The 24,600-nt window shown below is 41.5% G+C and overlaps 1 protein-coding gene across 2 annotated transcripts in view; it reads left to right on the top strand.

Annotated features, from left to right (window-relative positions):
* Positions 1 to 24,600, top strand: part of EMCN (endomucin) — a 216,931-nt gene that overhangs the window by 184,782 nt on the left and 7,549 nt on the right. For both annotated transcript variants that reach the window (XM_075336840.1, XM_075336850.1), the window contains exons 7-9: positions 5,584 to 5,676; positions 11,074 to 11,142; positions 14,452 to 14,541. In XM_075336840.1, coding sequence (XP_075192955.1) covers positions 5,584 to 5,676; positions 11,074 to 11,142; positions 14,452 to 14,541 — 252 coding nt within the window. The remainder of the gene's footprint in view (positions 1 to 5,583; positions 5,677 to 11,073; positions 11,143 to 14,451; positions 14,542 to 24,600) is intronic.

Raw genomic sequence — 24,600 nt, forward strand, 5'->3', positions numbered from 1 at the left:
AGTGGGAGGTTCGAATGAATATTTTCTGATAGAAAATCTTCAAAATCAAAATAGAATTAAGAAAAGAGACAACTATTATCTTTATCTCTGTAAAATATATACACACACCTTGACATTGAAATTGCAACACCAAGAAGGGAAAGTCATGGAATAATGGAAACCCAGGATTAATAGACATGTTAATGACACGCAAATAATGAAAAATTGGAAACAAAATTTTCAATAAAAATCTCAATTTATTCAGTGTCAGGTATAAGAGCCGTGCACAGAAATACATTAACTTACATGAACGTACACTTTTTGGCATGGCATCATTCAGGTTATTAATGGTTTGACTGAGGAATGTTCTGCAATTACTAAATGCACTTGGGCTTGCAAATCATCGAGATACCCTGCTTGCAACTCCCTTTGAAACTGCAGACGAATAACGTCCTAGACCCCACAGGCCATTGTACCACATTTAGGTCATGCAGACTGCTCACCGTAGTAAAAGCAACATGCGGCTTGCAGTTGTTGTTTTGAAAAATGGCTCCTAGAACACTTCGGAGAAATGGCTGCTTTAATAACCAAATCAATATTAAGATGTACCTGTACCTGGATTGAAGATTAGAGAGGTCCAAAATATTTTGTACACAGACACAAGCATAAAGTAAAAACTAGTTTGAAATGTTACTTATTAAAATCTGAGGCCTTTTTTCATTGTACTTTAAGATTTACTCAAAAGGGCACCCAAATATTCCGTAATAATTGTTGTTGAGAAGGAGCAATTTGAACAAAATAACATAGAATTTGCTCCTCAGTATATAGAGCTTCAAAGAAGTCAGGATGCCCATGGTATTAGAGCGATTAAATGGGCTTCAGACAGCTTCAGGGAACACCCAAATATGGACCAATGAAAATCCATTTGCTACTCACCAAAAACCACTCCTTGATCAAAAAGTTAGTGCATGGTGTGCGATGTCTCGATTGCACATCACAGGCCCCATTTTCTTTGGCAACACCATGAACACCAATGTGTACCTGGACATTTATGAACAGTTTGTTAATTTACGATCATCAAGTTGATTCTAAAATGGTCACTTCCACCAAGATGGAGCAATGGCAAGGAGCATGACAGAAATTTGACTTTGGCAACCAAGGTCAATAGATCTAACACCACCAGACTTATTCATTTGTAGTATGCTCAATGGAAAAACTATTGAAACAAGCCTTGTACAGTGCAAGATTGGAAAGAAAACATCCAAGGTGAAATCACTGTTATTTTTCTGCCAATATGCATGCTGGAACATGGAGTGCCAAATCGAAATGTGTCTGGCAAGAAACGGAGATCACTTTCAGCATTGCATGTAATGCAATCAATTACACATACATCAAGGTATCTCATGTTTTTCGGGCTCAGATGGCTTCATCCTAACTGTAATTATTACAACAGATTATTTGAAACCTCTTTTGAGGGAAGCTCCCTGTATTCTGGAGTTTTCTCAAATAGAACTTTGTTCATTTATTGTTAAAGCTATAATTTATTAAGACATAATTTGGCCTAAGTTTGATATTTAAAATTTGCCCTCTATACTGGTGTATAAGACTAGTGAACCTAAAAGAGTCCATGCATTCTACTTTCCACAAGGTATAGGTGTGCATGACTTTGAGAAGTGTTATTGATGTTTCTATGTGTCATGTTAATGTTGTATATTTGTTGTGCATTAGTTGTCCCTCTCAGAGCACATGAACCTATCAAACAGTTGCCTCACTTGAAACTTGTGGGCTCTAATGCAAAATGTCCAACAGGTCCTCCAGCTATCATGGGTCTTTAATACCATTAACCTTTTCATATGGGCCAACAGGAACTTTTGAGCCCCCTATAGGTTCCAAGCCCAGGTGCAATTGCATACCATACACCCATTTTTAGTTCAGCCCCTGCTGTCTAATGCCTTAGTGATCTGCTGTTCTTAGAAGTGTCATTATTTCCTGTATAAGTATGTGATACTACAAATGATGTTCCTGGGTGACATCTTGCAGGAAGAGGAGATATCAGCAGAACTCAATGTCTTTTGAAGCCCTCCTGTTATCATTGTACAGCAACTCACAAGGGGTAAAGGGAACACACTAAAAAACTGCAACTGACCCTGCCGATTCATTTACAGACTAGAGATTCAAACCCTGTAGTCTCTAGTGGTTCCTGTGGGAGTTGGAATAGCCCTGTCCACAGACTAAACAATGGCAAATTAGGCCTATGCTGCCTGATCGGTCATCAAGCACTTCAAGTTTCTGCTAAGGGCCGTTTCATACATTCGGCTTTTCGCCGGATTGGCGGATCCGGCGCACTCCAGTACAGTGTGATATAGTACAATGGCAGCACGAGAAAGCTCCGGTCACATGCTGTCATGTGACTGGAGCATGTGACCCGGAAGTTGCCACGCTGCCATTGTATTGTATACACTGTACTGGAGTGCGTCAGATCCGCCAATCCGGGGAAAAGCCGGATGTGTGAAACTAGCCTAAGGAAACAGAGGGCAGGGCAGAGTGCAAATTACCTACAGATGGGAAGGTTGCTTAAGTACAAAGTGATCCTAGAATGAGTAAAGGGGGCTTTACATGCTACGATATCGCTAATGCTGAGTCGTTGGGGTCACGGAATTTGTGACGCACATCCGGCCGCATTAGCGATGTTGTTGCGTGTGACACCGATGAGCGATTTTGCATCATCGCAAAAACGTGCAAAATCGCTCATCGGTGACATGGGGGTCCATTCTCAATTATCGTTACTGCAGCAGTAACGAGGTTTTTCCTCGTTCCTGCGGCAGCACACATCGCTCCGTGTGACACCGCAGGAACGAGGAAGCTCTCCTTACCTGCCTCCCGGCCGCTATGCGGAAGGAAGGAGGTGGGCGGGATGCTACATCCCGCTCATCTACGCCCCTCCGCTTCTATTGGGCGGCCGCTCAGTGACGTCGCTGTGACGCCGCACGGACCGCCCCCTTAGAAAGGAGGCGGTTCGCTGGTCACAGCGACGTTGCCGGGCAGGTAAGTATGTGTGACGGGTCTGGGCGATGTTGTGCGGCACGGGCAGCAATTTGCCCGTGTCGCACAACAGATGGGGGCGGGTACCCACACTAGCGATATCGGGACCGATATCGCAGTGTGTAAAGCGGCCTTAAGATAAATTTATTGTAAGACAAATTTATTTGTGTCAGAAAAACTCACCTTAAGAAAAAAATTGTCATCTTCAGAAAACTGTAGTAAAGATATTGTTAAATCTGCTCTTTTTCTTCATTATAAGTAATGTTTTCTTACACTAAAATAGTTTGTTACTACATTACAGTAATCAATACTAAATCCTGTGCAATTACCAGAGTAAAAAAAAAAACAAATATCTTCCCTAAATGTATTCAGTATTGGATATTTTTCAATCTAACCAGTAAAAACATTTCCGCTTGGAGATGGTTGGTCAAAAGTTTGTTCTGTTAAGGCATAATAAAGGAATATATTTTATACCATACTCAGTAATTGGTGAGATTTTGCAAAAAAATATATAAAATTGCATAGAAAATGTGATATTCTCTCTCCCCTGATAATATCTGCAGTATTGTACTTGTCATTAAACAGTGAGCAGAGCTGCTCTCCTGAATGTAAAATGGGAGAGTTGATTATGTGTGAGAAGCAGCAATTCTTTCTTTCCTTTTTTCATAGTTATACGTTTTTTTTCATCGCCTATGACCTTCATTTAAATGGACACATTTTATACACTTTACAAGTGTATAAGCAAACTAGAAAAAGATGATCAAATATAAAAGTACTGTGAATGAAAATGTTTTTAACACCATCTTGCCTGCTTGGTCTAATGGAGTGATTGGTCAAAGTATGGGGCAATATTTAAATAGTAAGAACAGCTGCACCTTGAAAGTGTTGACACCCTTGAAATTGTTCCAGAAAATTAAGGATTTCTCCCAGAAAAGTATTGCAATTATACATGTTTTGTTATACACAGGTTATTTCATTGTGTGTTTAGGAAGAACACAAAAAAAATAACCGAAAAAAATGCAAGTTTGATATACTGTAATTTCACACAAAACCCCAAAAATGGGCTCGACAAAATTATTGGGATTTTTCCACAATTGTAGGTAACAACTTTGTTTTAAGCATGTAATGTTCGTTCAAACTCACCTCTGGCAATTAACACATGTGGGCAATATGAAAATCACATCTGAAACCAGATAAAAGTGGAAACATTGAACTCAGTATTTGGATTGTGTGTCTGGGTGTCACACTAAGCATTGAGAACAGAAAGAGAAGAGAACTGTCTGAGGTCCATCTCTAGAATCCTTTATATTCCTTTGTCCATGGTGCACAACATAATCTAGAAATTTACAATCCCCGTTACTGTAGTTAATCACCCTTGACATGGAAGGCAGAGAAAAATAAATGAAAGGTTGCAATGCAGCAAAGTTCGGATGGTGGATAAGCAGCCCTAATCAAGTTCCAGAGAAATTCAAGCTGTCCTGCAGGCTCAGGGTGCATCACTGTCAGCGTAAAGTATCCATCGACATTTGAATGAAATTAAACTTTATGGCAGGAGACCCAGGAGGACCTCACTGCTGACACAGAGACATAAAAAAGCTACACTGCAGTTTGCGTAAATCCTACTATGAAAGCATCTTATGGACAGACAAGACCAAGATAGTTTTTTGGTAACACATCATTCTACTGTTTACTTAAAATATAATGAGGCTTACAAAGAAAAGAACACAGTACCTACAGTCAAATATGGTCGAGGTTCAAAGGTGTCTTGGGGTTGTTTTCCTCCCTCTGGCACTAGGTGACTTGCCTGTGTGCACAGCAGTTCCCAATGTCAGAAAGCCGGGTTTGAGTCCTAGGTCATGGGTCTTCCAGAAGGACAATGACCTGAAACATACTTCAAGAAACCCCAGAAATGGATGGAAACAAAGTGCTGGAGAGTTTTGAAGTGGGCAGCTATGAGTCCAGATCAAAATCCCATTGAACACCCGTTTAGAGATCTTAAAAATTCTGTTAGGAGAAGGCACCCATCAAATTTGAGAGACCTGGAGCAGTTTGCACAAGAAGAGTGGTTAAAATTTCCAGGTGAAAGGTGAAAGAAACTTATTGTTGGTTAAAGGAAGCGATTGAGTGCAGTTATTTATTCCAAAGGGTGTGACCCAAATATTAAATTGAGGCTGCCAACAATTTTGTCCAGGCCAGTCGGGGGGGGGGGTGGGGTGGAGTTTGTGTAAAATTATGTGCAATTTGCCTTTTTTTCCCTCAGTTTTTTGTATTCTTCCAATACAAACAGGGGAAATAAACATGTGTATAACAAAAAGTGTAATTGCAATACCTTTCTGGGAGAAATATTTCATTATCTGTAACAATTTCGAGAATGTCAACACTTTTGGCCGTGACGGTAAACATATGACTATAACACATAAGTAACCATTTGGTTCACAACAGATAAAGTCTTAAATCTGGGCTTCTCTATGTAGATATTATATAGTCATATATCAAATCTCAGCGTTCAGTATATTCGGAAAGTAATTTATTCATAAAGAATGTTTTTAATATGCTTTACAGATGGAAAGATTGATATTAACTCGACTGCTGGCCAGGATCAGATTCATCAAAATCCAAAAGAGTCTTCTGATAACATACCAACAGAGCATAAAGGTAAAATAATGTGCTCACTGAAAATAAGTCTGTCCAGGTCATATGTGGGGTGCACTAAGAAGTCAGTATAACCCATGATTATAGTATTGGATAAAAGAAAAAACTCAGTCCGGGACTGACGATCTGCTAGAAACATTCTGAGCATCTGTAGAATGGCCGGTCTGTATACATAACGATAGGTAAATCTGCCACAGATCAGAAGTGCCACAACCGCAAAAGTCTTCATGTAAGACGAGGACTATTACTACTCCTAAAATTAACTGATCAAGTTAAAAACTTTTCTCTTCATTTCAAAATAACCTTGTTTTTGAAGACCTCTTATATATATTTTTTTGCCTCGCTGTTTTGTGAGCAATATTTTTGTTAGTCTTATTGTTTTTTAAAGGTTTATTTATGCACTGATTTATTTATTTTGACCCATAACATTTAACTGATATTTGTATTCTTTTGTTTTTGGGGGGGGGGGGGTTTATGCAGAATGTGCAAAAATATAAAATACTTTATTTTTTTTACTGTGCTTAGTTCTATAAACAACTTAAATGATGGTTGTTTCATATTATTGTATGGCTTGTAGCAATTAATGAAATATGTATGTATTCATCATTCTTTTCTAGCTTTTATTAAACAAGAAAAAAATAATTTTTAGAAAATAATTTTATTATGCATTATTTCAATGCAATACTGTTTATGGAAACAAAAAATATCGGCTGCTGTTAAGTAGGGATGAGTGTACTCATAGATGTTTGGCCGGACTTTACTTAAAAGTGCAGTTCTGTCCTTAATCATTGCCTGTGCTGTAAAATGGCTGTAAAAGGGTTGTAGTAAGGGTTAGGAGACTCCAAAAGGAAGCTAAATGGATGTAAGAGCAGGACAATTGCCCTGCAAATAAATGTAGATAGGGAAATAACTTAAAAGAGTTCTGTCACCATAGCTATTATAATTAAATAGGTAGTAAAGTAATAAAATAAAAGTTTTAAGAGTGCCCCCATAGAGACTGATTTCAGAGTTCCCGCACAGCTCAAACATGTTTTAGAGTGCCCCTACACAGCTAAAATTTTAATACTGCAGCCACAGAGCCTGTTTTCACAGTTCCCCCACAGAGCCAAAATTTCAGTTCCAGTATATTATACTACAGTTGCTGCAGTTAAAAAGCTTGTAGTTGGATTTGGGATTGAGCTGGGGGTCCACCGCGAGTTATTGTTCAAAGCAGGCAGCCACGCCTGAATACTCCAGCTAGGAATAATAGAATAGGACTCCGGTTTTATTTTGTTGTTTGTCAGAACTGAGGCCATGATTAAGAGGGGACCCAGTGGAAGACAAAGTGAAGAAACTGGAGGCACTCTCAGTCTTCCAATGTAAAACCATCTCTACTTGTTCTGGACTCATCATTCATACAGCAGTACTCGGGCGTACAAAATTACGCACCTGTTCACACGTCAGGTCGAGGAGTGCAGTCAGTCTTTTTTGTCTGTACAAAATTACGCAGACCGCCCTGTCACATGTGCACCAGAGGAAAGTGTTTCATTTGGGCACATAGCAGGCACAGATTGACCACATCCTCTTCCTGCAGCAGCTCCACCACAAGCAGAAGCAGTACCAGGAATCGGCCCAATATTTGATGCTCTCCTCATTCTTTGCACCCCAAAAAAGTGTAGAGAATCACATGGCCTGTATACAGAGAGAGCTTGCCCAGTAGATTATTATACTGCCTGTTTTCACAGTTCCCCACAGAGCCAACATTTCAGCCCCAGTAGCGTACACTACAGCTGCTGCAGTTAAACAGCTTAAAGTTGGACTTGGGATTAAGCTGGCGGTCCACTGTAAGGCTTAGAAGAGTTCCCCCATAGAGCACACAGAACCTCTTTAAAATAACATAGAATAAAAATATATATTTTGAACAAGGAGGCAGACATTCAAATAGAGTAGGAGGTTGAGAAAGAGGTGGACTTGGTGGCTGGTATAGTTCTCTAACACAAAGGAGGCAGTTGCACTTTGTAGTGCTAAGATATGTGTAACAATGAATATAGGAATATGGACATGCATTAATGCTATAAAAACATGTAAAAATTGAGATAATTAGCACACAAAATTGGTAAATTTTATCTAAACCCAAAAACCAACGGCAAAGCAACTTGTTTTGTTGTGTCCTTATCAAACTAATGCCTCTCTTTGGGTAAAATAAAACAATTTATGAGCAGACAGGAACCTGCAAATGGAGAATTAAAATACCGTAATGCAGAGGATCAGGAGGGCTCAATCAGAAGGCCAAAAGGCCCCGTTACATGCTACAATTTATCTGCCGATATGTCGTTGGGGTCACAAATTGCGTGACACACTACCGTCGTTGTTAGCGACGTCGTTGCGTGTGACACCTACGAACGACTCCGAACGATCACAAAACTAGCGGAAATCGTTGATCGTTGACACGTCGTTCATTTTCAAAATATTGTTCATCGTTGCGAACGCAGCAGACATATTCTACGTTTGACACCCTGCCAACGGCGAACAACATCGTTAGTGCGTCTGTCATCAGTGACGCGGGCGTGATGTTACGAGCAATGCTCCACGCCTCCTCCGCTCTGATTGGTGTCATGCCAGGGTGTATGCTATGGACAATTATACGCCTCTGTCATTGCCGGAATCGTTGGGAGGAATGCTGTGTGACGGTGTCCACATGACCGCCTTGGTCAAACAATATATCGCTGACCTATGAGCAATCTCGGCAAATCGTAGCAACGATCTGGGCGTGTCACATCGCTAACGAGATTGCTAGCGATATCGTAGTGTGTAAAGCAGCCTTAACCTTGTAATCTAAGAAAAAGAAAGACTGATGGCACATCCTACCTTTCTAATGTGAACAGGTGCAAACTGAACATGAAACATATTAACAAAATGGAGACAGTTGCACTCTGTAGTGCTAAGATGTGTGGAACAATGAATATGAGAAGATACTGTAGACATGCATTACTGCTATAAAAAAACATGTAAAAATTGAGATAATTAGCACACAAAAATGTCTTCGAGTTCTTTCTGTAGTCGGTTTTCAGTATTCTTCTGGAACTGATAGCTGTCGGGCTCTTCTTTAGTAATGTTGACTGTATGCCTGCTCTGCCACTCACACAACTGCTTTCTTCCAGGTGTAGGTGCCAACTCCTCCCCTTCATGGTTTGTCCAGGACTTTTATATTTAGTAACTGCGACACAACTGTCCCCTGACCAGGAGTCTCTTCTAAACTTCACCCTCATGCAAACACACATTCAACTCTTTAGTTCCTGTTGCTCTTTTTGACCAGTAAGACGTCAACTGAGTGCATTTTCATTCACTATCCATATACATGTATGCAAAAAAAAAATCATGGCGACAAGTCCTTTTAGATTTGTATAATGGAGCAAAATTACCCATATAAGTCTATGAGGCTGTGAAAATCACAGGCATAATCACGACCAGTACACGGATTGTACACTGATGCCATCTGTGTTAACATTGTAAGAAATAGGAGAATCTTTGCAATTTGTTTATTTTTTCATAAGAGAAAATCGGTGCTGAAACACTGATGGTAAAACTCAAACATTGCTAAACACTGATAAAAATCCAATACAAAACATTGATGAAATTTAGACCATTTTTTTGCATACCTGACATTCTACAGTAAATATGGGATTTCCAGGCCTTAGCTACATTTCTGCACTTGTTCTAAGTGATTTGTAAACTGCAGAATTTTAACAGTGCATAAAATATACACAGTCAGGATTCTCCTGTATTTTAGGCTCCAGCAGGCAATTAAGTGATTGCAAATATGTGATATTCATGCTGGTGCTCACAAGTTGACTAACGTCTCATCACATTTTCTCAATAGAACATTGAGATAAGCAAATGAAAGACTAGTTTACATGTGACCAGAAACATACAAATTACAATTTTGTGGTCAACTTGTAAAGAATTGTACCTCTAGTCCAGGCCTCTTTTGTCACCACATGACATCCCATGGCCTAGGAAGTGACAGAAGTGCCCAGAAGATGTCAGGCTGAGGATAATAATGACTGCAAACGTGATGTCCGTATACAACAGAGGACCAGACTAGGAGTTAGAACTGAGTACTGGAAGTCTTTTTCCTCATTTCTATTTCCAATTATGATAACATGTAACCAAATAGCAATTTTAAAGTTTGGTTTCCAAGCAACAATAACTGGAAAACTGCCAATTGGCTGCAGCACAGTGATAAATAGCTAGAACAATAATAAAATTATCATACTGAATCCCGGACCTCCCTCTAAACCAGATTTTAATTCAACTGTTAGGTTCTTGCTAGGTGGGGTAGATCCTCTAAACTCAGCCACTAATGTCGGTGCAGCAGATTTGTGAAGCACAAGGAGAACAGACAGGAGAGGGACTGGAGAGCGCAGGCAAACAGTTAATGTTGGAAACTGTAAGCAGGTAGTGCAATACTGGAAACCTCAGGCATGTAGGAAACTGGGAAACTGGAAGCCTCAGACATCCAGGAAGAAGTCATGGAAACCGCGTACAGGTAGCAGGCAAAACTCCAGAGTAACTAGAAAGTCTTAATACCATGGAAGTGCACACAGCCAGGAAGATGTCCTAAAAATCACAGGCAAACACGTAAAAGAGGCCCTAGAAGACCGGGAACAGGTAGCAAACAGAACTCCCAAAAAAACTTGAAAGTCTGAATGCCATGGAAGCTGCAGACAGCCAAGAAGACGTTCCGGAAACCACAGGCCAGTTGATGCTGGAAATCGCAGGCAGGTAGGTAACTCTGGAACTTGAACCGCACACAGCCAGGAAGACGTCTTGAAAACTGCAGGCAGGTTATGTGATACTGGAAACTGCAGGCAAATAGATAACGATATTGAAAACCATAGGAGCATAGGAAGCTATGGAACTGAAAGCCGCAAACAGCCAGGAAGATGTCCTGGAAACTGTACAGAGGTTGTGTGATACTGAAAACTCCTGACAGGTAGGTTGCAATACTGTAAAGTGCAGGCAGGTAGATAACTGTAGAACTGGAAGCAGAAGACAGATTGTAAAGGTACTACAATTTCAGGGAAACAGGAGATGTCATGAAGACTGCAGACAGGTTGCTGAGCACAAACAAACTAACAGTCATAATACCAAGATAGAGGTGTGTGTCTTGGAAGCCCTTATATAAGGCTAGGACGTTTAAGCTACCTGGAAAGCCCGACGTGGAGCACAAGAACGTCTAGTGAACTGTAATGGCAGAAGACAGACCCAGGACAGGTGTGTAACAGCAGCATGTACTATGGATGACTTTTGTTAAATGTTATCTTATACCCAATCTTTTTGTCTATTTTGCTTCCATTCTTTCTAAAAAGTTACTGGTGCTTTCAAAAAGTAATATCTATATATTATATTCTTAAAAAGGTCCAAAACAAGATGATGGAAAAGATCAAGAAGGTGACCCACCACCAACACCATCCAAAAGCAAAAAAGGTATTTAAATCCATAAAGCTTGACTTGGTTATTGTATAACGTCCCACTGTTTTCTCCCCATTAAGGATACGCTCATGCTATCGTACGTTCTCTCATATGAGATAATTGGATGAATTATACAAATGACACTCAGCTCAAACTCTGCTGCGTGCGTGATCCGAGTGTCATTTTACTGTAATGCAATTCTCTCGCATGAGCACATGTGTAGAAAAGATAGAGGAACTTAATTTCTCCATCTTGTCCATTGTCTGTGTCACCATAGATTGGACTGCAAATGGATGACATCCAAATGCAGTCCGATGTCTTGCACGCTCCTATTGTGTTAAACGGGTGCACACCATTTCGTATACGCTGCAAATCGCAGCTCGCAGTGCTTTTTTTACTCATGCCAAATCGGTATAAGAAAAAAAGCTCTGTTCGGCACTGTCCCATAGTATAACAATAGGCCATGTGCTATTTGATAAAACATGGCATAGCATTTGTCCGAGTTACAAGCTAGTGTGAGTGAACCCTTAAATTGGTTACACATTATTGTAATATCACTGAATTTAGCATTTGTGTAATAGGCACAACGTCCAGAGCCCCAATGGTTCTACTGACCCAATAGTCATCTATGTTCAGTTTAGTAATATAGTAGATACTTGTTGACAGTCACATAATTTATTGAATTGTATAACTACTTCCAGTTTAGACAGTGTTCAAAATAAAAACTTCTCTGTAGGAAGAGGGTGGTAAGGTTTCCGAGTCACTTTTTGCTGCCTATTAGAAAATCCAATTAACTGATCCTTATCTCCCCCAATATCTTACATTTGTAAAATTTTGAGGACCCCCATACACATGAGATCTCCTGCCGATTCAACAGAAATTGGATATTTCAGCTCGTATACATCTAATATGTAAGGATGTGCCAACACCTTACACAGTTGTGGACTATTCACATGTTCACTCGAAATATATATAAATTCTTCATCTTACCCCTCAATTGTTCATAATAAAAAGTAGAGTGGTGAGATCATAATATAACAAGGAGCTCCGTAGTCTTGGTCCTCCAGATGTATCATCAGGCGCGATCTTCTTTATATTCTAATATAAAGATGGACACTAGCACTCCCACAAGGAATGGGAAAGGGGCTATACTTAACTCTGGGGGTAAGCAGGCGATGCTAAGGAGGGGACACAGGACTTAAAATATCTGTGAAATATAAAAAGTGGGGGGGAAGAAATGAAAGCTGCAGGCAGTTGGCAGGGTCCGCGTAAACCTGTCAAAAGGAAGAATTAAGGGTACCGTCACACTTTAGCAACGCTCCAGCGATCCCACCAGCGATCTGACCTGGTCAGGATCGCTGGTGCGTCGCTACATGGTCGCTGGTGAGCTGTCAATCAGGCAGATCTCACCAGCGACCAGTTACCAGCCCCCAGCCAGCAGCGACGCGTGGAAGCGATGCTGTGTTTGGTAACTAAGGTAAATATCGGGTAACCAAGCAAAGCACTTTGCTTGGTTACCCAATATTTACCTTGGTTACCAGCGCACACTGCTTAGCGCTGGCTCCCTGAACTCATAGCCAGAGTACACATTGGGTTAATAAGCAAATCGCTTTGCTTATTTACCTGATGTGTACTTTGGCTACGTGTGCAGGGAGCAGGGAGCCGGCACTGGCAGCCTGAGAGCGGTGGATGCTAGTAACCAAGGTAAATAGCAAAGGGCTTGGTTAACCGATATTTACCTTGGTTACAGCTTACTGCAGGCTGCCAGACGCTGGCTCCCTGCTCCCTGCACATTCAGATCATTGCTCTCTTGCTGTCAAACACAGCAATGTGTGCTTCACAGCGGGAGAGCAACGTCCAAAAAATGAACCAGCACTGTGTGTAACGAGCAGCGATTTCACAGCAGGGGCCAGATCGCTGCTCAGTGTCACACACAGCGAGATCGCTGATGAGGTCACTGGTACGTCACAAAAACCGTGACTCAGTAGCAATCTTGCTAGTGATCTCGCTATGTGAGAAGTACCCCTAATTGAAAAACTATCGCAGTAATTGGATGAATGGGAAAAGGGAGTGAATAGGTAGACCTAAATTCAGGTAAACAAATATGGAGACACAGCAGGGAATTAGTAAAATGTAAACTGATTTATTGTATAATAATTTAAGATAAAACACAAGGTTTAAAATTATAGCTAAAAACAAAACAAAAAACCTCTGTGTGGAGGTGTTGTTGAGAGGGTCCTGGTGAGGACCTTAAGGACAGAAGGGGACACTTGGGACCTCTTAGGAATACAAAATGACAGGAATGACTACAGGTAAACTGATAATAGGAATATTAAGGATCTGGATTAAATACTAATTACCTGGTGGTTATTAACACATTGAGGAGGAAAATTTAGAATTTGTGAAAATGACAAGAGGAGGAGAGTACAACTTTTGATGTTTCACCTTTATGTAGGAACCTGTAAACCAAGGTAAGTAGGTTAGTATGTGGGTTGACAGTAAGCTCCACACTGTGGTGCTTCCTAAAAGGGGGGGAAAGGAGTGGGGGAAACCTACCAGTACTGGTCTTTTGAGTGTCTGTGTATTTGCTTTTGGAGGCCTGATAGATTAGCGATATTCAGGAAAATGTCCTAAAAATAATGAATAAATTAAAATTAGTATTAACCACAGGAATCCGAATGTTACCGATGGTGATAAGAAAAATACCTGATGAGATGAAGCATGTCTATAGGATATAATATGTAGTGCTGATTTCAGCAACTAGATCGGATAAAGATTGGAGTATCACCGGGTAAAAATGGTATAAGATATTAAAAGTATGAATGAAAATGATATAATCACATGAAATAACCACATGAAAATAAGGGACAGTATAAAAATTGATATTAGTAATGTATAATAAGTATAAATACCTGATAGGGTGTTTGGTGAATATAAAAAGATAAATAGTGAGGATGTTCATATGATTACTGACACTGGATAATTTAGCTGGTGCCACCCATTGAAGATAGACAATACAGGTCAGAGTTGAACATGGTTAATAAAATCTAGACTAGTGCTGTAAATAAAACTAGGTGATAAATTATTGTATCAATGGCAGTCTGTATTCTGCTGATGGTTCTGGCCGGACAAGAGCAGCTATGTAGGATAAAACATACTATGTATGGCTGCGCAAAGTTATACCAACATTTAAAAAAAAAAAAATATTGGAAATTGTCTTTTAAGTACATACCAAAATGTATACTTTGCCAAGAGTTATAGCATGGGTAGATTTATTTGCTAGTAATTTAGTAAAAATACTCTTTACCATTTTTTTCCTTGCAGGAATTATTATAGGAGTAGGCTGTGTACTAGCTGCAGTGGTTTTTGTTGTCTTAATATTCCTGTACAAGATGTGCCAGAAAAAGCCACCAGGTGAGGATAGCCTTTTAAAACTGTCAAAAAATGGAGGTGTATTGTATATTTAAATAGGATTATGCTGTATATTTAAACGCTAAATAATTGACTTCATGCATTCAATGAATTGTACACCTACTCCAGATAACTACACAAATACTGTATATCTAACAGTAGTTGTAATTCACAATTGCGTTTTAAAAAGTTGTCAATATTTTTAGCTTGAAGGCTGAATTCAAATACAGTTAGGTCCAGAAATATTTGGGCAGTGACACAAGTTTTGTTATTTTAGCTGTTTACAAAAACATGTTCAGAAATACAATTATATATATAATATGGGCTGAAAGTGCACACTCCCAGCTGCAATATGAGAGTTTTCACATCCAAATCGGAGAAAGGGTTTAGGAATCATAGCTCTGTAATGCATAGCCTCCTCTTTTTCAAGGGACCAAAAGTAATTGGACAAGGGACTCTAAGGGCTGCAATTAACTCTGAAGGCGTCTCCCTCGTTAACCTGTAATCAATGAAGTAGTTAAAAGGTCTGGGGTTGATTACAGGTGTGTGGTTTTGCATTTGGAAGCTGTTGCTGTGACCAGACAACATGCGGTCTAAGGAACTCTCAATTGAGGTGAAGCAGAACATCCTGAGGCTGAAAAAAAAGAAAAAATCCATCAGAGAGATAGCAGACATGCTTGGAGTAGCAAAATCAACAGTCTGGTACATTCTGAGAAAAAAGGAATTGACTGGTGAGCTTGGGAACTCAAAAAGGCCTGGGCGTCCACGGATGACAACAGTGGTGGATGATCGCCGCATACTTTCTTTGGTGAAGAAGAACCCGTTCACAACATCAACTGAAGTCCAGAACACTCTCGGTGAAGTAGGTGTATCTGTCTCTAAGTCAACAGTAAAGAGAAGACTCCATGAAAGTAAATACAAAGGGTTCACATCTAGATGCAAACCATTCATCAATTCCAAAAATAGACAGGCCAGAGATAAATTTGCTGAAAAACACCTCATGAAGCCAGCTCAGTTCTGGAAAAGTATTCTATGGACAGATGAGACAAAGATCAACCTGTACCAGAATGATGGGAAGAAAAAAGTTTGGAGAAGAAAGGGAACGGCACATGATCCAAGGCACACCACATCCTCTGTAAAACATGGTGGAGGCAACGTGATGGCATGGGCATGCATGGCTTTCAATGGCACTGGGTCACTTGTGTTTATTGATGACATAACAGCAGACAAGAGTAGCCGGATGAATTCTGAAGTGTACCGGGATATACTTTCAGCCCAGATTCAGCCAAATGCCGCAAAGTTGATCGGACGGCGTTTCATAGTACAGATAGACAATGACCCCAAGCATACAGCCAAAGCTACCCAGGAGTTCATGAGTGCAAAAAAGTGGAACATTCTGCAATGGCCAAGCCAATCACCAGATCTTAACCTAATTGAGCATGCATTTCACTTGCTCAAATCCAGACTTAAAACGGAAAGACCCACAAACAAGCAAGACCTGAAGACTAAGGCTGTAAAGGCCTGGCAAAGCATTAAGAAGGAGGAAACCCAGCGTTTTGTGATGTCCACGGGTTCCAGACTTAAGGCAGTGATTGCCTCCAAAGGATTCGCAACAAAATATTGAAAATAAAAATATTTTGTTTGGGTTTGGTTTATTTGTCCAATTACTTTTGACCTCCTAAAATGTGGAGTGTTTGTAAAGAAATGTGTACAATTCCTACAATTTCTATCAGATATTTTTGTTCAAACCTTCAAATTAAACGTTACAATCTGCACTTGAATTCTGTTGTAGAGGTTTCATTTCAAATCCAATGTGGTGGCGTGCAGAGCCCAACTCGCGAAAATTGTGTCACTGTCCAAATATTTCTGGGCCTAACTGTATAATGGGAGAAATAGGTGGTCTAAGCATCATTTATTATTAAAGCTAGGAAATAAAACTGTCAAACATTAAGGAGCTATCTAGAAAGCACTACTTCTTCAGTAAATAAGAGAATTACCCAATAATGCTCTTCTGTCTTTGCTGGTTTAGGCAATTATAATTGCCATACATTGACTTAACCCCTTAACGACCGCAGGCAGTAATCTTCCGTCCTATCGGTCATAGTGTTACTGCCCGCGGTCTGATGCAAGCAGCTTGCAGCGATCGGCGCACATCTCAGCTGATTTTTACAGCTGAGATGTGTGCCTACCAAGCACGAGCGGTATCCTTATCCGCTCGTGCCTTTTATCCCAATAAATGGCGTTGTCAATATGTGACAGCACCATTATAATAGCGATTGCGCTATAATGTTACTCACCGGCGAATACCGGAAGTCACGTGATGTGATTGCGTGACTTTCGGTAGTTGTCAGGGTAGCACAGAGTCATAAGATGACTCCTTTGGCTCACAGGACTCACTTCCTGCCTCACAGCCGAGAGTTGGGTGAGACAGGTTAGGAGCATATCTGCTGTTCACAGCTGTGTAGCTGTAATCAGCAGATATGGCAGAGCAATCAGACAGCTGATTCATATAGTCTCCTAGGGGACCTAGTAAAAAAAAAAAAGTAAAAAAAGTTTTAAAAATTAAAAAAACACCTAAAAAGTTCAAATTTAATTTACTGTAAATTAAAGGGTTAAAAAAATATACACACATTTGGTATTGCCGCATTCAGAAATGTCCGATCTATCAAAATATAAAACAATTAATCTGATCGGTAAATGACAAAGCGGCAAAAAAAATCCAAACGCCAATTAAATTACGTTTTTTGGTCACCACAAATTTTGTGATAAAGGCAATAGCACGCGATCAAAACATAGCATCTGCGCGAAAATGGTACCGTTAAAAATGTCAGCCTGAGGCGCAAAAAATAAGCCATAACTGAGCCAGGGATCCTGAAAAATGATAACACTAGGGGTCACGGAATATGGCATAAAACGTACGCCACTTTTTTCGGACAAACTTTTGATTTTTTTTTAACCTCTTAGATAAAAGTAAACCTATACATGTTTGGTGTCTACAAACTCGCACCAACCTCAGGCATCATACCCACACATCAGTTTTACCATATAGTTAACACAGTGAATAAAATATATCAAAAACAATAGTGCTATCGCCCTTTTTTTGCAATTTTTCTGGATTTGGAATTTTTTGGCCGTTTTTCAGTACACTATATGGTAAAACTTATAATTTAATTTACAAGTACAGCTCATTCTGCAAAAAATGAGCCCTCACATGATTATATTGACTGAAAAATAAAAATGTTACGTCTCTCGTAAGAAGAATGGCGGAAAAAACCCGAAAAGCGCAAAATTTGCCATCGTGAAGGGGTTAAAGGTGTATTACTATCTCCATGATCCAATCCCAATAAGTAGTAGGTGTAATAACAATAATAATAATATTATGAAATACCTCCAATTCGAAATGTAGCGCAGTTCTCCTGATTAGTTACAAGTGCATCTCAATAAACTAAAATATCATCAAAAAGTTAATTTCAGAAATTCAATACAAAAAGTGAAATGCATATATTATATAGAGTCATTACACACAGAGTGATCTATTTCATGTGTTTATTTCTGTTAATGTTGATGATTATGGGTTACAACCAATGAAAACCCAAAAGTCATTATCTCAGAAAATTAGAATATTATATCAGACCAACTGAAAAAATGATTTTACACTCAGAAATGTTGGCGCCTGCTAAAAAGTCTGTACAGTAAATGCACTCAATACTTGGTCGGGGTTCCTTTTGCATGAATTACTACATCAATGCGGCATAGCATGGAAGCGATCAACCTGTGGCACTGCTGAGGTGTTATGGAAGCCCAGGTTGCTTTGATAGCAGTCTTCAGCTTGTCAACATTGTTGGGTCTGGCGTCTCATCTTCCTCTTTACAATACCCAATAGATTCTCTATGGGGTTTAGGTCAGGCGAGTTTGCTGGTCAATCAAGTACAGTGATACTGTGGTTATTAAACCATGTAGTGGTACTTTTGGCAGTGTGGACAGGTGCCAAGTCTTCCTGGAAAATGAAATTTCCTTCTCCAAAAGCTTGTCAACAGAGTGAAGCATGAAGTGCTCTAAAATTTCCTGGCAGACAGCGGCGGTAACTTTGGTCTTGATAAAACACAGTGGACCTACACCAGCAGATGACATGGCTCCCCAAACCATCACTGATTGTGGAAACTTCACACTAGGCCTCAAGCAGCTTGGATTGTGGCCTCTCCCTGTTCCTCCAGACTCTGGGACCGCGATTTCTAAATGAAATGCAAAATTTACTTTAATAATTTTATTTATTTATATAGCGCTATTAATTCCACAGCGCTTTACATACATTGACAATACTGTCCACATTGGGGTTCACAATCTAGAATCCCTATCTGTATGTCATTGGGAGTGTGGGAGGAAACCGGAGAACCTGGAGGAAACCCACGCAAACACGGGGAGAACATACAAACTCCTTGCAGATGGTGTCCTTGGTGGGATTTGAACCAAGGACCCAAGCTCTGCAAGACTGCAGTGCTAACCACTGAGCCACCGTGCCGCCCTAATATTATTATTATTATTATTATTATTAGACCTGCTACATATTGGGATAGCATCTTGCAGATGGGAATACCCCTTTAAGCAATGCTGAGTTTATCCTTAAACACAAAAACACAAAAGCCAATCTGAACAAGCCAAGCTGCTTATTTATAAAAAAAATTAGGACAAAATAGGTAATAGGTAAGCAGTATGAAAAATTAAGTACACCCCTTGAGTCAAAAACATGTGGAACCACTTTAAGGGTACATGCCCACAATGCGGTGGGTCCTGACCTGCGGAGCCGAAAGTCTCCTCCACTGGAGAAAGCAGGAGACCGCAGCTGTTCGTGCTCAGGGTTCGGAGCGCTGCTGTCTCTCGTTTGTGTTCTCCCTACTGAGGACGCTTGCGACTCCGCTACAAAGAATTGACATGTGCACCACAGGTAAGTTTTCGCAGCGGGCTGTACACGCACAGTAGGCATGGGATTTTTTTACATCCCATTCACTGTGTTTGTACTGTAGAACACAGCATTTTGGACACAGCTGAAACACGCTGCAGCTGCAAACACTGATCGTGGGCACATACCCTTAGTAGCAATGATTTAAAGGAATTGCTTTCTGTATGTCTAGCAGTTTTTTACATTATTCTGGATTAATTTTGGCCCCCACTTCTTTACAAATTTGCTTAGGTTCATTGAGGTTTGTGAGAATTCATTTATGCAAAGCTCTCTTAACCTGTTCCCAAGCACCCATTGTAGATAAATGTCAGCTTCTGCTGGACTTTGTGCAGTGATAATGATTTTCTACGGTCAGTGTTCAGGCTGGGATCAGCTCCCCCAGAGTCCTGAAAACAGCGGGGTTCTGGTGCAGAATGCTAGTTCTGACTGAAGACTTCATAAGAACCTGATTGGAGCAGGTCCCGATGATGTTAGCTCTTTGCTTTTTTACATATACTGCACTCAATAGCAATCGCTGCATAAAGAAGTTTGTGAGAGGGAGAGGGCTCCTCCTCACAACCCTCCAGCACCCTGATGACATAATCACGGGGAGCTGTGGGTTGTAATTGTAGCCGGAGGTTGAACAATGACCTCTAGGTCTGCCATGTACGGAGGCCTTTTAAACCCAGCCAAAACCAGGGTCTAACACACAACCTGTCAGTGTAAAACTGACAGGTGTAATGTATTGCCATCATTGCAGTCATGCTTGCAATCAGACTAATGCATCTATGTAACTATGTAACTATGCTGACGTGATGTCAAAGATACAAACAAATATAGACATCAGGCACAATAGCAGTTTGTATATTTTCTATAACAAAAGGATACATCAGACATCAAGAGGTGAGAAGCCAGCCTCATGTAAGGGGTACTTACATGAATACATCACCAGAACCACCATCAGTACATTAATACATCATTAGAACCAAGTTTTGAATATTTGAGGGACAATTGGAGAGATAAATGTGAACATTTGCTAATTTACGTTTTTGGAGCAGAACCTGTACATTTTGAGGATTTTTTTAAATTTTAGGGTCTGTGCGCACTGGGAAATTTGCTTTTCTTAAGAAAAATCTGCACCCACAATTTTGCCGCGGTTTTTCCATGGGTTAGTCTGTTACGGGGGGCTGTCTGATAATAATACCTAAAGGAATGTCAGACAGTCAGGGTCCACCGTGCAAAGACTCTGCTGCAGACTATGGCAGAGGATAAGGGGTATATAAGTGTGCCACTGTAGAAAATAATAGCACAAGTGCAGAGTGCAATACCTCTGTTAAACTCAGAGGAATATAATTAGAAAATAAAGCAATTCCTCCCTTACTTGGAGGGTGTGTGGAATGGTCTCTGTTAAAGATCACAGAGACAAAAGCAGTGAGTGTGAAATGGCACCTACCTAGGTCCGTTCCTCTAGTGGTGCCAGGAGACGGACAGCAGCATAAGCCGCACAAAGCTCCTACCTGCGTTCGCTCCACTAGTATGCGAGAACACGAACCCCTAGATATGGCACCTGCCTAGGTCCACTCTTCTAGTGGTGCAAAAGAGACGGACAGCAGCGTAAGCCGCACAAAGCTCCTACCTGCGTTCGCTCCACTAGTGTGCGAGGACACGAACCACTAGATATGGCACCTGCCTAGGTCTGCTCTTCTAGTGGTGCAAAAGAGATGGACAGCACAATAAGCCACACAAAGCTCCTACCTCTGTTCGCTCCCCTAGTGTGCGAGGATACGAACAACTGCCAGACGCAGTATAAGGAACGTTACCCTAGCGGCAACGTCCACCTACGAGTAGAATCACAAGGCCCAGCTGGACCATGTGCCTCAGGCACCTGCCTATGTCCGCTCCACTAAGAGGTAACGATACGGACTGCAGCCGAAGCTGTAAGGTATAAGAACGCTACCCTGCCGGTAGCACTCACCTAACATAGACAGAGAGATGCCTAGAGGGACGTGCACAGGGCGTCTACCCTCATGCATGAACCAAGAGGACTGAGCGCCGGGCGGCGTGCATCAGGGTCTTATATAGACTCTGTGCCTCATCCAAGATGGAGGACACCAGAGCCAATCCGCTGCCAGAATGACAGCAATGACGTCATGCTGGCCTATCACCGAGCAAAGCGTCAGAAGCACATGACCGGCGACCAATCGGCATAGAAGGTGTCAGAGACATGTGACCACGTGTCACAAGCACATGACCAGTGGCCAATTAGCTTAGAAGGTGTCAGAGACATGTGACCTTGTGTCAGCGATGATGTCACCCGCACATGTGCAATGGATCCAAGATAGGACTTAGTTTCCAGCGCTTGCCCATGTGCAGTAGCCAGAAATCCGGACATAGTCTCCAGAGCCACAGCAACCGTAACATGGTCCCTGTGGTTTTTTAACTTTAATGCAAAAATGCAACTACCTGCGGGAAAGAAGTGACATGCTACTTCTTTTTTGCGGCAGAAAAGCTGCAGAAATTCTGCAGCAAAACCTACAGGAAAAAAAATGCTGTGTGCACACAGCATTTTGGTTTTCCCATAGATTTTGCTAGAGAAGGACTGCAGAAAGGTTCTGAACAAAAAACGCACCTTTTCTGCAGCAAAAACTGCGGCAAATGCAAGTAAAAAAACGCAGTGTGCGCACAGGGCTTTAAGATAGATATGAAGCTTGTTTTGGATTTTTAAAGTGTGCAAGATCAAATCTACCATCAGTACAGGAATGCAGCACCAGAACTACTATCAGTACATAAATGCAGCTCCAGAAACACCATCAGTACATGAATAAATCATTAATCAATATAGATGAGCAAACCTGAGGTTTGATGTTTGGTGTTCGTACTAAACACAGACTTTACAAAAAATAGAGTTTGAATTTGGAGTTTGGGGGCTTTGCATATGAACACACTCACGCAATTATCGCTGTGCTTGGGTACACTCAGTGCTCAGCCCAGTGCTAGCCGCTACAGTGTCTGAACGGCTCGCACTGGGGGTAACAGCAGTTTGATCCAATGTAGTGTGCACCCCCAAAGAATGAAAAAACCCCACCCACCCTCCACCGGAAGTGATTAGATACCTTAACTGCAAAATTTGTGACTTCCATTGGGGTTCAGGTCCGAGTCCTAAACCAAACTTTATCTAAAGTCTGGCTGTACCCGCCAAACCAAACTTCCTTGGGTCCACTCATCTCTACCCATGTATCTACAACTCCCAGTATGTCTTTAACAATGGTAAAGAGATAGTGAGAGTTGTTGTTAAAAGTAGTCATCAGACTGCTGACCATACAGGAACCTCAGTACTAATGAGACGTAGGCAGTATGACAAATAAACATTTACAGTGGAACCTTGGTTAACGAGAACAATCCGTTCTGGGAGTGTGCTTGTTAACCAAGTCACTCATTCAGCAAAGCAAGATTTCCCATAGGAAATCATTGCAATGCAGACAATTTGTTCCACAATTTGTTAAATGTCCCATCCTGGTCCCCTATTGTGCCATTCTACACATGTACAAACACGCACAAACACACACACACATATTAAGCATACCTTACCTTCCGTTCCATCGCCGGTCTCCTGTGACTTGCTATCCACTGGTACGGGATGTGTATCGGGTAACCATCACGATGAGGGAGGAACTTCCGCTGCCAGAGCGCTGACGTCAAAGGCAGGAGCCGCTTGCCTCTGATTGGCCAGCGCGCTGCCTTTGAGTAGCGGCTGACAGGGGAAGTTCCTGCCTCGTCGCGATGCTTGCCGTATGCCGATACACATCCTATACCGGCGAACTGCAGGACCCAGGAGGCCGGTGATGGAACGGAAGGTACACATATTATGCTCACCTTACCTTCCATTCCATCGCCGGCCTCATGGTTCTTGTAGTTCACCACGAGGATTCCTCTCTCGTCGCCATGTACCGGCGAACTACAAGAACCATGAGGCCGGCAATGGAACGGAAGGTAAGGTGAGCATAATACTATATGTGTGTGCGTGCGTGTTTGTTTGTGTGTGTTTTGCACGTGCTTGTGTGCATTTGTGTGGACTGCAAGTGTGGGTTAGAGCACGGTGGATGTACGGAACCGGAAGTGTGTGCGGTGAGTATTTTGCTCGTACAGCAAAGCTTACTCGTAAACCGAGTTACAAATTTACAGCAAGCTTTGCTCGTTAGGCAAAATACTCGCTAACTTGGTAACTCATTAAGCAAGGTTCCACTTTATATTCAAGTGACATCTTCTCTGATTGTTCCCATTCCTTTTGTCTCCATGAAGTACAGACGCTATGAAGAGATTTCATGCACAAGAGCTCATCTTTGCAGACTTTCCTCTTCTTCTTCTTCTAAGGCTATGTGCGCACTTACCGGATTTTGCCGCGGATTTTCCGTGGATTTGCTGCATGTTTCGCTGCAGAAAATGTTCATAACATCTCTGCAGTGAATCACCAGCAAATCCTATGGAGAAAAAAAATCCTGTGCGCACTGGGCGGAATTTGACAGCTGCATGTTTTGCTGCGGGAATCCCGCAGCAAAAACAAGTGCATGTCACTTCTTTTCCGCACATCGCTGCGGGATTTCACTCCATTGACTCCAATGTTAATCATGAAATCCCGCAGGGAATAATGCAGGCAGCAAATTCTGTGCGGTTCACTGCGTTTTCCTGCGTTATTCCCTGCGGTATTTCGCGGTTTACCTCCGGTAATGTACATCGCTTGTCTGCGGTTTTGTAGGGAAGTGATGTAATTACAGGAAGAGGAAGCAGAGCAGAGAGTAAACACACACATCGCAGACACAGAACACATCACAGACCTAGAACACATAGACATAGACACATAGAACACACATAGAAAGAAAACAGAAATATAGAAAACAAAGAACGTGGGCTCCGCTGCATATTTACCTTCCAGCCGAGGTAAGCACACAGCGGCGGCCCGGTATTCTCAGGCTGGGGAGGGAGAGGGGCAGGGTTAATGTCCCCCGCCTCACTCCCCCTCCGGCAGCCGAGAATATCAGCCGCAGCTGCCCCGGCACTGTCGCATGCATTATGCGGCACTACCGGAGTGTCCTCGGCTCTTCTTGCCACCGTGTAGCAGTGGCAGCAAG

Source organism: Anomaloglossus baeobatrachus, chromosome 1, assembly GCF_048569485.1.
Source record: "Anomaloglossus baeobatrachus isolate aAnoBae1 chromosome 1, aAnoBae1.hap1, whole genome shotgun sequence".
Taxonomy (NCBI): domain Eukaryota; kingdom Metazoa; phylum Chordata; class Amphibia; order Anura; family Aromobatidae; genus Anomaloglossus; species Anomaloglossus baeobatrachus.